The 13,339-nt window shown below is 32.6% G+C and overlaps 1 protein-coding gene across 3 annotated transcripts in view; it reads right to left on the reverse strand.

Annotated features, from left to right (window-relative positions):
* Positions 1–11,212, reverse strand: part of garz (Sec7 domain-containing protein garz) — a 32,246-nt gene extending 21,034 nt beyond the window's left edge. For 2 of the 3 annotated variants that reach the window (XR_013884850.1, XM_080179980.1), the window contains exons 1-21: positions 10,955–11,212; positions 10,408–10,579; positions 9,985–10,048; positions 7,599–7,736; positions 7,172–7,220; positions 6,897–7,025; positions 5,617–5,705; positions 5,424–5,530; positions 4,694–5,095; positions 4,275–4,362; positions 4,103–4,193; positions 3,659–3,723; positions 3,284–3,340; positions 2,968–3,101; positions 2,560–2,664; positions 2,230–2,385; positions 1,580–1,720; positions 1,151–1,272; positions 763–1,031; positions 496–619; positions 20–140 (exon numbers count right to left, since the gene is read on the reverse strand). Coding sequence is in view for 2 of the 3 variants with exons in the window: in XM_080179980.1 (XP_080036106.1) it covers positions 20–140; positions 496–619; positions 763–1,031; positions 1,151–1,272; positions 1,580–1,720; positions 2,230–2,385; positions 2,560–2,664; positions 2,968–3,101; positions 3,284–3,340; positions 3,659–3,723; positions 4,103–4,193; positions 4,275–4,362; positions 4,694–5,095; positions 5,424–5,530; positions 5,617–5,705; positions 6,897–7,025; positions 7,172–7,220; positions 7,599–7,736; positions 9,985–10,048; positions 10,408–10,579; positions 10,955–11,083 (2,752 nt within the window). In the remaining variant the exon portion in view is untranslated. The remainder of the gene's footprint in view (positions 1–19; positions 141–495; positions 620–762; positions 1,032–1,150; positions 1,273–1,579; positions 1,721–2,229; positions 2,386–2,559; positions 2,665–2,967; positions 3,102–3,283; positions 3,341–3,658; positions 3,724–4,102; positions 4,194–4,274; positions 4,363–4,693; positions 5,096–5,423; positions 5,531–5,616; positions 5,706–6,896; positions 7,026–7,171; positions 7,221–7,598; positions 7,737–9,984; positions 10,049–10,407; positions 10,580–10,954) is intronic. The other variant, XM_080179991.1, reaches the window with a different exon arrangement.
* Positions 11,213–13,339: the final 2,127 nt, after the last annotated feature.

The following is a 13,339-nucleotide window of genomic DNA, read 5'->3' on the forward strand; positions in this document are numbered from 1 at the left end:
AGAAGAAAAATATAATAACCTAGACCAGTCTGTTCAGCAGGCATAATAATCTCATCCTCCTTGATAGCTTTATAAATTTCTGACAGCATCTCAGGATCATGGTCCCCACCCCCGTTAGTTCCTCGCAGATTTTTTATAAACTAAATTAAGGAATATATCTTTTTTAGAAATGAAAATTGAAAATTGTGTTAAGAATTCACGCAATTTCCCACTAGCTATAGTGACTTTACAAAGGTGTTTTGGACTACCCCATAATTTTATAAGGTACTAAAACAAAGCAACACGCTGAAGTGTGTAGAATAAGAAAAAGCTTAAAGACTGTAGTAGTAGTAACTTACAAGGACAGGCACGACAAACACTCATCTTCAAGTAAGTGCGTAGGACTCAACCACTAAAGATATAAAAAAAGGAAATGTCTTTATACTTAAAGAAAATGTGAACCATCACAAATATAATATGTACGGCCTTGCTTTTTTATGAAAAATGAGTACGAACTTGTTCACATGTCATGGGAACGTTTTGTTTGCTGGCATTTGGATTATGTTGATCTGTATTCAGCATTATAACTGCATACGCCAAGGTATACGGGGCATCTGCGTCAGCCAGGCATTCATCATTGCTAAAAAAGTTTCTCATTAAAAAATCTAACACAAACATCTAAGACTTATTTTCCTATTAAGAGAATAAAAAAAGGATTTTTTAGACTTAGATTTCCGAATGTATATTATAGGTATAAATCGAATTACTGCAAAATTGATTTACCTGCAATGCCAATGTTCGCCAAAAATCTCCATAATCATAGAAATCAAAGGCGCCTCGCCAGGCAGACGGAAAGTCTGCAGAAACTGTCGCAACGCCTCGTCAATTCTCAGCCCTCTGAAGTCAAATGAACGGACAAACGACTTAAGCACGTCCAGGTTCTTCTTGTTGGATATGTATTCACCAATCATGTTCTTGCAAAGATGGGGATTCTCTCGCAAAAATTTGGCCACTTCGCTTGGATCTGTTGGCTTTGACAGCAGTCGATTTTCCTATAAAGGGAAATATTTGAAAGAAAGAAAATTATACAAAGAAGAAAACAAACGTAATTCTGTTAAACAAATACCTATTAAAAAATAAAGGACGAAAATCTTGTAAGAAATGATTTTACCTGTAGATACTCAATACCGCGGCTCGGTTTCTGGTTAAACAGTTCAGTTCCATTTGTCAACAGTTTCTTCTTGTGTTTGATTGCCATCAAACTTTCATGTGAGGGTACCAAAGTTTCTTTGCCTGTAAACACGTTTTAACAAGTTTTTGATGGTTTCCGTCAAAGTGCCTCACACAACCCCCCCCCCCCCCTCCCGATTTATTTTGGGGTCAAGTTAGATTAGGTGATACTAGGTAGTCCCGCAATGTTCTGGTACCAGCTGCAAGGGCATTAGAAATAGTACAAATACATCCTTAATTTAAATAAGGGGGAAGGGGGAGTAAATGCTCGATAGCACTTTGGGAGAAATCACAAAGATTTTAAAAAAATAATAGATTTTTTAATATAAGATAGATGTAAACATAAAATAATCTTTTTATATAAATTTACCTAAAGCTGCACTGGAGTTAGATCTAGATAAAGGTTCCTTCTTGTTGCTGGTAACACCAAACTGGTGACCAGAACTTTTGTTCATTAGTGACAAATCTGAGGATATTTTGTTCAAACTCTCAGACCTGGTTTTTTCTTGTCCTAGACGTAAAATATGTTAGGTATTGACGTGTAGCTGCCAAAATCTTTCATTGCTTGTTTATTAAGTACTAGCGGCTTCGCCCCTTGCCTCCAGGGGCTTTGCCCCAAGAGGTTTGATCAACCTATTTTTGTGTTATTTAATTCAAAAAGAAAAAAGAAAAATATTTTGGGGGAATTTTTTTGGTGGGGGGGGGGGGGGAGTAGGCGACCCTCCTTTTTTAATTAAAGTTTTAAAAAGATAAAAAAAAATTTTGGGAAGTATTTTTCATTTTTTTGGGGGTTGGGGGTGTCTAACCCCCCTAAGAAAATAGCTTAAAACCATCACAGGACCAGTATATATATTCCCTCAAGAGTAGAGCCCAATCGGTTCAGTGGTTACTGAGATCTTAAGCTTCAGACAGACAGACATTGTACTACTTTGTATTATAGATGAGGTCTTAAACTTGAAAAATGGAAATTTAGTTCTTAAAGATAAATTGACTAGCGAAAAATTTCTCCAACTCTCTTACCATTGCCATGTTTAAACTGTGGAGGTTGAGGAACCCTGTCAGAAATCCTTTGCTGGCATTGTCTCTCAATTGTCTCGAGGATGACCAGCAGGGCATCCAGAGCAAGGTGGTTTGTGCTGGTCAGTCCGGCTACAGGGTAGGCATTTTTAGACAACACTAAATAAAAGAAGATTATTTCTCATCAAATGTAAAACAGTTTCATTTTTAACTTGACAAACAAGCAAAGAATGAATGACAGTCAATTATATTCTGACTAGCGGCTGCGCCCCTAGCATCTAGAAGCTTTGTATTTGAAGAGGATGGAAAGAAAACCTGAACTCATATAGTTACCTTTAGTTAGATCCTCAAACAGGTTTGTAGTATATAATCCACAATCATAGTTGAGGTAGACTTCGGTGACAAATCCAGGTAGCTTATACAGCAACACAATTTGCTCTGGTGGAAGTCAAAATAACTTTTAGTTTGACACAACTTATATAAATAAATACCAAGTAGTGTATGTTTTATTGTATGATTTCTTTTATTGTAGTCCCATACATACGACTTTTAACAAACAAAAACTCAAAATCTTATAGAGGGAAGGGAGGAAATTGTCTATTTAAAGAAAATAACACAAACTAATGCAAAGCTTCCCTTCAAACCAGACATTAGAATGTCTAGTCTTTCTTGAGATATTGTTATGAGAATGATATTTAGTGAAAATTTTAAAAAACGCACAAAATCAAAAGTTAGATATGCCTAGAGCCAGCTCTTTATGCTGATAAGAGATCCTGTTAGACTCTGACCCAATAAGGGTGACCAGCTTGCTCAGGTATTGTTCCAGCTGAAGCTTCAGGCTTCCCCGCAGGCTGGAAAAGATCAGGAAGCAACACCTTAACAAATAAGGATTATTATATTATTGTGATATTTACATTAAAGAATGTAATCTCGTTAGGAACTTTACTGATTCAAACAAATACCTAATTTCTTTAACACTAAGACCATATCAACATATCATTTGTTTCTCAACTTAGCCTTGTTGTTATATATTTTGTTATTCTTGTTTAACCATTACCTTAAGGCTGCAGAGAACATTCCCAATCTTTCTGTGGAGAGCAGAGAAATCAGATTCCTGAAATAGTATTAAGTATTATATACTTCAATATTTAAAAACTATGTGCTTCAAGTTAAAATGTTAAGGCTGAAGTGTTTCTGTTAAAAATTAAAAGTAATCTTTCTTCTTTATTATTAGTTACCTTATTATAAGATTTTCTAAACTTTGTAATTTTCAATGGAATCAATAAGTTTTGAGTAAATCATATCATGTTTCTGCCTTTCCATGGCTTCAGAGATATTGTCACCAGAAAAATAAATAAAATCGTCGGCATTTATGTAGCCGCGGACAACTGCTCATAAAACTATTGAATGAAAATATATTTAATGAAATTACCTGCTAAGGTCATCTTTAATCAGCGACATTAAACTTGGATATTTTTTCATTGATTCTACTCCAACCTAAGTAACATTTTAGATTATTCATATTTTTAATATTGAAAATATATTTCAATTTATATAGGTAACTAACTATCTATGTATTTACTTATTTTGTAATATTTTAAATTAGTGAAATATGTCGAAAAGTATCGCATTGGATGATTATCCTATTATATAAAGCAGTAAGGTTTTTTGTCTTTCCATAACTATTGACCCGATTAAATTACTGATTTTAAAAAATGTTTACTATGTCCCGGGATGGTTTTAGGCTATTTTTTAAGATCTATGTCTCGGCAAGGGTTTTAGGCTAATTTTCTGCAATACAGTAGATAAATACTGTTTTGTGTTATTATCTTCTTGTTGATTAAAACCAATCCAAATCGGTGAATAATTTCATTACCTCTAAAGCGCAAGTGATAAGGCTGAGGCCTACTTGAACATGACGTTCGGAATTTTCTTGGTCATACTGATTTATCAGAGCAGCTAGAAATCTAAAAGCAAAATTATAAAATATTTATAGGTACTTGGTTTTGATTTTCAATTGAATAATGAAATAGAAGTTAAAACTATACCTGAGAAACTCCGAAACTGCTGGTAAACCATAAGGTATGAAACTGCCATTAGCATCGACCATATCAGAACTGGATTGAAATGTTACACCTAATAAAAGCATAAATTTAAATTTATAGGTACTTTTATACCAATTTATCTATCAATAAAAATGTTTTAAATGGCATGTAAGCTTTTTGTGTCTGTAGGAAGGATCTCGCTGACCGCTAAACCAATATGGTTCTCCTTTAAAGTGAAGCTTCTTATAGGTCCCAGGGTGGTTTTAGGCTGTTTTGTTTTTATAGAAAAGTTGTTGCAAGGTTTAAGCTATTTTTCCGCACTTTAATATCCCTCTAATTTCCCTAGATACTAGGGACGAAGCAGCTAGTAGATCTAAAAAGGAACTAAAAGTTAAAAAAAATTTGTAATGAAAAACAGTTACCCGCTTCATTGGTAAACTGTTTATCCTCCAACTCAGGGCTTGAGGCAAGATCCAGCTTGGATTCTGCAGCCTTCACTTGACCACCAGCAGCCTGTTGCTCCTCACCTGATGGCTTCGCCTCTTCTTCCTCCACCTCTCCACTTTCTTTGTCCTGGTAGATCGCTGGTGTTCCTTGGTGTGGTCGTATAGTTCCCTCAGGCGATGTAACCTGGATGCTGAGATCATTTGGACGTTTCTCATTGGTTGCTGTAATATCTTGATTGCCCATACTCGCTTCTGATTGGTCATCAGGTTTTTTCTCCAGCTCATTGGTGTTGCCGTTAGCGTCTGGTGGATTTTGTTGGTTGTTTGCAGCGTCTGTTGTTTCTGTGTCCACAGAGGCTGTTTCTGAATCTGATACAACTAAAATAAATATCATTTAGTAAGTTTAAAATATGAAAATTGCGCTTTCACACAAAGAAACCCCATAGGTAATTTTAAAATATATTAAAAATATGAGGGTGGAGGGATCGTTTGTTTGTTTACTACTTTAGGTTACATTCGGTACTGGGAGCCCCGCAGGAGTAGGGCACCACAGACATAAGACTCGTAGGGCCGGGGCAAGGCATAATAAAAAACTACCTCCCCTAATTTTCCAAATATTAAAAAAAAAAATAATGGGGGAGGGGGAACTATGTGTGAAGGCAACTTAATGCAATAAAGCCAATAGTTCTTTTGAGAGGTAACTTACTTGATAAATCTGCTACACTACCAATAGGAGATCTCGCCAACATTTCTCCTCCAACAGAAACTGGTGGAACTGGTGTAGTCGGAGTTTTGGGAGTCTTGGATGCATCACTGTAAATAATGTTAGTTTCATGGATTTCTTTTGCCGTAAATATTAGTAACACATAGTTTTATTCTTAAAAATAACAATGTCCAACCTGTTACTAGCAGCAAGAGTAGTGGAATTAGCTGTAGTTTCTTGTTCTTGCTTTCTAGCACTTGGAGAAACCGACATTTTGGTACGAGTCTAAGTAATAATAATCATATCCTATTATATAAAGTAGTAAGCGTTTTTTGTCTGTCCCGAAGGATCTCGCTAACCGCTGAACCGATATTGTTCTCCTTTACAGTGAAGCTTCTTATAGGTCCTGGGAAGGTTTTAAACTATTTTTCGAAAAAAAAATAATTTTTATACCTAACTCTATGGAAACTCAAATTTAAAATAGGAGGAGGTCGACTTTTCCTTCTCCTACCAGTGCAGTGCCCCTAGAGGCTTCTAGGGGCGTAGCCGCTAGTCTATAATACAAAGTAGCTTGATGTCTGTCCGTCTGTCTGTCCCTTAAGATCTCGGTAACCGCTGAACCGATTGGATTCTACTCTTCAGGGTATATACCTATTGGTCCTGTGGTGGTTTTAAGCTATTTTCTTCGGGGGTGGGACACCCCCAACCCCCCCAAAACAAAAAAAATACCTCCCATTTTTTTTTTTTTTTTTTTTTTTTTTTGTAGAGGAATTCTTTTGTAGAAATATTCTTTTGTAGAAGAATTCTTTTGTAGAAGATTTCTTTTGTAGAAAATTTCTTTTGTAGAAGATTTCTTTAGTTCTTCTAATTTTTTTTTTTTGAATTTTTTTGTTGTCATCTTTTGGGGCAAAGCCCCTAGAGGCTAGGGGCGAAACCGCTAGTAATATTTAAACAGTAAAAACTTTAACTCAATCTAACAGAACTTTAACTATTACAGCGAATTTTTAAAGAGTTTTACTTACAAATACAACATTAACTATAATACAAAGTAGAATGATGTCTGTCCGTCCGTCTGTCTGTCTGTCTGTCTTTCCGTCTGTCCGTCCCTTAAGATCTCGGTAACCACTGAAACGATCGGATTCTACTCTTTTTGGAATATACCTACTGGTCCTGTGGTGGTTTTAGGCTATTTTCTTGGGGGGTGTGACACCTCCAACCCCCCCAAAAATGAAAAAATCCCTCCTCAATTTTTTTTTAATTATTTAAAATTTGTGGGGGCATCTCCAGAGGTAATTATTTTTCTTCTTCTTTAATTACCTCTTGGGGCAAAGCCCCTAGAGGCTAGGGGCGAAGCCGCTAGTTAGTTATAAAACATTAGTGTAACTGACATTTAGTTTTAAATAATCTTATAGGAATTCAGTTCATCCATTAAACTTTAAAAAAGGCATTAATTTTAGAAGATTTTAAAAAATTTACCTTAGCCTTTCTTTTAGCTTTATCAGCAGCTGTTGATCTCATTTTTAATTTTCTAAGCAGAGGTCGCTGAGTTTCTGTGAAACTAGGCAGCCGAGTAAATAACAACTGTGTCATGTCGGTCAAACAATTCTAAAAACAAATCAGTTCAAGAAAAATTAACTGTAAATACGATGAAAACATAATGAGGGCAAATAATTTGTGTTATTAATTGTAAAAAATTCATTTCTTGTTTTGTATTTTTCATGCCTGGTAAAGCCGTTTTTATAATATTTTACCTGTGCAGTTTTTCGCAGCAACTCACTTAGACGTGGCTCAAAGCAAATTCTGTAAAATATAAATACATTAAACTTTATATACGTAAATAATAAATATGAATAAAAATACATAATCAAAAGACAAGTAAAAGTTTGCTGTTAGATTTTACATAATCTTGGTTTTCAGTCATAAGGTCGGATGGACAAATTCTACCATAAGTCAATGGATATAGAATTTACCATGATATAATGACAGGAAAAAAATCACTAATTAATTAGTTCCTTCATCCAGTATGAGGGGAGGGAATGGCGTAAAATTGGTAGCTGAGGGTATCGTTATTTTAGCCTGCTACATGTTTCACAAGAGTATAGGTATGAAAATCTGGTGTATAATAAATCCATTCCTAGGTCAAAAGTTTTAAAAATATATATAAAAACAAAACTTTACCTAAACGTAGACTGCATAATTTCACAAATGCTCTCATTGGTTAGCAAAAGTCCAACTTTGCTTAAAATCAAAATTCTTAAAACTTCTAGGATTTTCATTAGGACAACTTCGTCGGAGCTGGAATCACTACCAACAAACCTAAAGCATAAATATATGTTTAAGTACACATTCAAGCAATTGGTAAATGAGTTATTTAAGCAAACAAAATTTAGCATAAATGGATATTTAAATCCCAAGGTATTAAATGATCGAGCGTTAATCATTTAATACCTTGGGATTTAAATATCCATTTATGCTAAATTTTGTTTGCTTAAATAACATTCTATTGCAACAAAAAGGTGATGTTAGCAAATAATTTCTTGAATAAAATCATAAAACGTTTTTTCATTTAAATTTCATTTTTTCACTGTTGTGTTTTTATTTGACATTAAAAATAAAAATCATAAAAAATCTTCCAAATCAAAGAGAAAAAATCTTTGAATTATTGGTTAATTTAAGTTCAAAGATTTTTTTATTGTAAAAAGTTAATTTTTTAAAAATATTTTAGAAAAAAAAATCCAAGATGGCGTCAATACATGTAAAATAATATTTTCAAAACAAAAAATTAAAACTTGAATATCTTTTTTCACAGATTGAATTTCAAAAATCGGTCTGACAGTTTTTCCAAAGTCAGTATGATCTATCGAATGAAAAAGGTTTGAAACTGATAGAACATTTCTTTATACTAAAACATATTTTTTCTCCCGTTTTTTCCCACACTTCCAAAAAATGAAATTCAATGAAAATTAAATGGTTCTCACGTTAAAAAAATTTTCTCACAGGTCCAAAAAATGAATTAAAATGAAAATCATATGTACCATTTAAATCAAAATAAATGGTTCCCACATTCTAAAAATTTTCCCACGCTTGACATTCTTGAAAAATGCTAAATAAATAAACATTTAAACAAACCCAATATCGCGTTTTTTGCAATGGAATGAGTTATTTAAGCAAACAAAATTTAGCATAAATGGGGTATTCCTGTCCAGTTTTTTGTTTAGGAATGAATATTTCTTACCCGAGGGAATAAATGATGGACCGATAGGTCATCATTTATTCACGAGGGTAAGAAATATTCATTCCTAAACAAAAAACTGGACAGGAATATCATTCTCATATAAACAAAAACTCATTTTTATGCTAGTAAAATGTGGTTTAATTTTGGTTTTTAAATTTCATTTATTTCCCTGGTATAATTTTTCTTTCTTTTAGTAATTAATAAAAATTATAAAATCTTCCAAAAAAAATTAAAAATCTTCTAAAATCATACCAGGGATATAAATGAGATACCAGGGATATAAATGAGATACCAGGGAAATAAATGAATATTTACATCCACTATTTAAGGGGTTGTTTATATGGGAATGGATATTTAAATCCCAAGGTATTAAATGATCGAGCGTTAGCTCATCATTTAATACCGAGGGAGTTAAATATCCATTTATGCTAAATTTTGTTTGCTTAAATAACATTCTATTGCAACAAAAAGGTGATGTTAGCAAATAATTTCTTGAATAAAATCATAAAACATTTTTTTATTTAATTTTCATTTTTTTCACTGTTGTGTTTTTATTTGACATTAAAAATAAAAATCATAAAAAATCTTCCAAATCAAAGAGAAAAAATCTTTGAATTATTGGTCAATTTAATTTCAAAGATTTTTTTATTGTAAAAAGTTAATTTTTTAAAAATATTTTAGAAAAAAAATCTTCTAACAAAAAAATATTATCATAATCCAAGATGGCGTCAATACATGTAAAATAATATTTTCAAAACAAAAAATTAAAACTTGAATATCTTTTTTCACAGATTGAATTTCAAAAATCGGTCTGACAGTTTTTCCAAAGTCAGTATGATCTATCGAATGAAAAAGGTTTGAAACTGATAGAACATTTCTTTATACTAAAACATATTTTTTCTCCCGTTTTTTCCCACACTTCCAAAAAATGAAATTCAATGAAAATTAAATGGTTCTCACGTTAAAAAAATTATCTCACAGGTCCAAAAAATGAATTTAAATGAAAATCATATGTACCATTTAAATCAAAATAAATGGTTCCCACATTCTAAAAATTTTCCCATGCTTGACATTCTTGAAAAATGCTAAATAAATGGACATTTAAACAAACCCAATATCGCGTTTTTTGCAATGGAATGAGAATTTTTGTAAGTTTACATGAATTTGTTTAAGAAAAGAAAGTAAATCTGGAGAAACCACATAAAGATATAAACTTTTAATTTACTTGTTTTTTTTTGCCTAAAAATTCTTAGTTTATAAACACTATCTTTAATGGGATTTTCTGAATTTTTTTCTTGATATACATATGCCAAAATGTAAAATACAAACCTGGCATGAGTAACAGCATCGGCTAGATTTTCAACTGCACTGCATACACTCGGCTTATCTACATCTAAAAAGATTTAATTTATTGTATTTGCTCCCCCTTTTTTATAAACGGGAAGTGGCAGGATGTCAACTTACACCTTCAATTTAATTTCTATCAATAAATAGTTGAAAATATACCTAATATCTTGGCTAATACATTATCTTAAGTTTTAACATTTAAAAAATCTAACCAGAATCAATATAAAGCTTCCTTTCACAAAAGAAACTTATTTGGTCAAGTGGTTTCAACATAATCTTTAAGCAGTCAGGCTGACTAACATGCATTAATGTTTCCTCCTCCATTTTAAGAGAAAAAATAATCAATCTTCATAAAAATGGATTTTTTTACTTAAAATAATAACTAAAATTAAAAGAATAACTAACCTATCATATCGTATGCTAGGAATTTATGTACAGCGGTCAGCGCCAGCCCTGTCACATGACCAGTCACATCCTCTGACCGAATAACATCCAGGAAGGGCATAAGAAACTCTACAGTGTCAAGATCACTGAAGGTCTTCACCGAGCTCAGTGATTTCTTTAAAGCCAAGAATTCCTAAATAATAAGGAGGGTAAAATGAAAACTTAAATATGTACTTGATGTTTTAAGGTTTTGCCCCTCGTTACTTGTCTGTTATTAAAAGATAATCATCTAAATTAATTTATGTAACTTCTTTCAAAATTGGCGGATTTGGGATTTACAAAAAAAACATTAACTTAAAAAAGATCTACATAAAGAAATCAACATAGTCAGTACATTATATGCTACAAACAGACTGTTATATACTTTTTCAAGCACGAAATTTTAAGTTTGTATTGCATGCTGTGTTATTTATAAACATGATTGTAAAAATTTAGTCTTTCAATATAACTAAACAAAATGAAGTTGTTAATTACTTTTCTTTATCTTTTGGGGAATAAATCACTTTACCTTGATCAAATTTTCAGTATTAGAATCCTGAAGACTGCTGCTATTCCAAAGATTGCTCCTTGTCATAGATGTCAGGAGAACCGATATCTCCGACTCTACGATGTACAGTCCTCGATCCAAGGGACCCATCTTGCAAGAGTTAGGTTTTCAGTTGAAACAATGAACTATGTTTTTGAACCAAACCTAACTTTAGTCTGACATTTCTACATATGAAAACAAAAAATTATTTTTTAATAATGTGCTTCAGGGGCGTCCAAGCTTTTTTTATGGGGGGGGGGTAAAGAATTTTAGGGGGGGGGGGTAATTCGTGTTTGGGTGGGGGGTAAAATGGCGCGCGAAGCGTTCCGAAATTTTTTTTTACCCCCCCCAAAATTTTTACCCCAGGGGTAAAATTTGATTGGGGGGGGGGTAATTACCCCCCCTAAAGTCTGTTGGGGGGGGGTAATTACCCCCCCCCAAACTAATTTACCCCGGGGGTAAAATATTTGGGGGGGGTAATTTAATTATGTAAAAAAAGCACCTACCTAATCTATTAAGTTAATAAGTACTATCCTATAACATAAAGTAGTAAGTAAGGTTTATTTGACTATAGCTTCAGATTTCATTACTTTTAATACTGAGTTCTCCTTTTTAGGAAAGCTTCACATAGATCCCATGATGGTTCCACACTATTATAGGTCAATCCTTTGAGTGGTTTTAGGCTATTTTTCTCCTCCCTTTTTACCCTTTAGAAAACACGAGTTCTTAGATGCTAAGGGCGCCACTACTATTCAAATATATAGTAGTATCTCATTCTTTAGAACATAAAAATACAATAATTAACTCACTAACCAATGAACCAATATGATTATACTTTAAAGTGAAGCGTCTTATAGGTCCTGGTAAGTTTTATAACTAGTTTTGAGACACCCTGACATCCTCCCAAAAGAAATCGCCTATAGAAATTCTTTTTCATTATTTAATGAAATATTTAATTTAGTTAGGTATCTATTTTATGGAATCTTCAGTGCTTTACAATTACATCATAGATCCCCGGGATGGTTTTAGCCCTTATAAAGGCCCAAGCAAATAAAACATGATCAAACTATTAAATTTTTTGTTATCATGGTTAAGAACTGTTTTAACTGGTTGGACTATATTGGGGTTTGGGGGGGTAAATACCCCCCCCCCCCAAAAAATCGTTGGGGGTGCCTACGGCACCCCCAAGGTAGGGGTAATTTTTTTTTGGGTGGGGTATTGTTCACAAAATTTTGGGGGTGCCAAATGGCCCATTACCCCCCCCCCCTTGGACGCCTATGATGTGCTTATTGTATTTACAAATTCCTCACTAACATACTAACATGATAACCCGCAGTATTACTTTTATTTAAGGGCGACATGCAAGAGACGATAAAAAGGTACCTACTGCTGATAAGAATGAATGCCTGTTCCAATTGATATTATCATCATTTGAACAGTCAGGGAATTAAAAGAAACTATGGTCTTATTGTTAAAGTGCTTGTAATCTGTTGGGTATATTTAAATCCCAACAGTAAAGCACCCCATTACAAGTACTGCATGCTGATACTTCTAACGAGTAATCCTTCTAATTAAAAGTAAGGGAGAATGCTTACCGTAAACAGACACAGCTAGAACTTCCAGACAAAGGTCATGCAATTAAAATGTATTTAACTAGAGAACTTAACATCAAAGATAAAGTAAAGTAAAAGATCTTAACAAAATGGCAATTTGAGACAAACTGCACAATAATTGAAAAACATTAGAATAGGTTTAAAAACAAAAACGTTACAGTTCCAACACTTCAATTTTTACAGGTATAGTGACATAAAAACGGATTTCGTCATACAAAATAATCCTTTTTATGTTTACATTTTTTATAAATTAAAATTATGAGCAAAATTAGATAGGTAGATTCAGACTAAATTGTTTTACTTTAAAATTACCATATGTTTATTAGAAATTTCTTTTTTCAATTTGTAAAAAGAAAGTAAATAGCAAAAAATACAAAATATAAGAGATATAAAATAATTAAAACTACTTAATAAACTTATATTAACCTATTTCAATTTAATTTAAAATAAAATAATAGAATTGTTTATTTTGTTTTGACACGTAGCAGGACAAAACAGCAGACGAATAAGTTTAGAAATAAGTGGCCATGCTTTTATAAACATTTAATTTTTATTTGTATTTTACATACCTATATAAAAAAAAAGTTTATAAAATACAAATTAGAAAAACTACTCAATCAAAGTTTTGAGCTTTGTAAAAAATAATAGTATGTACTAAAAAACAAAAATTAAAAAATAATTTTTTTTTGGCCACTTAAATCTCCAATTTAAGGTTTCGTGATTTTCGATAATTTCATTGATTAAAAGCAAATTA

The sequence above is a fragment of the Acartia tonsa genome, chromosome 2, assembly GCF_053477335.1.
Source record: "Acartia tonsa isolate MP-2025a chromosome 2, ASM5347733v1, whole genome shotgun sequence".
In the NCBI taxonomy this organism is placed as follows: Eukaryota; Metazoa; Arthropoda; class Copepoda; order Calanoida; family Acartiidae; genus Acartia; species Acartia tonsa.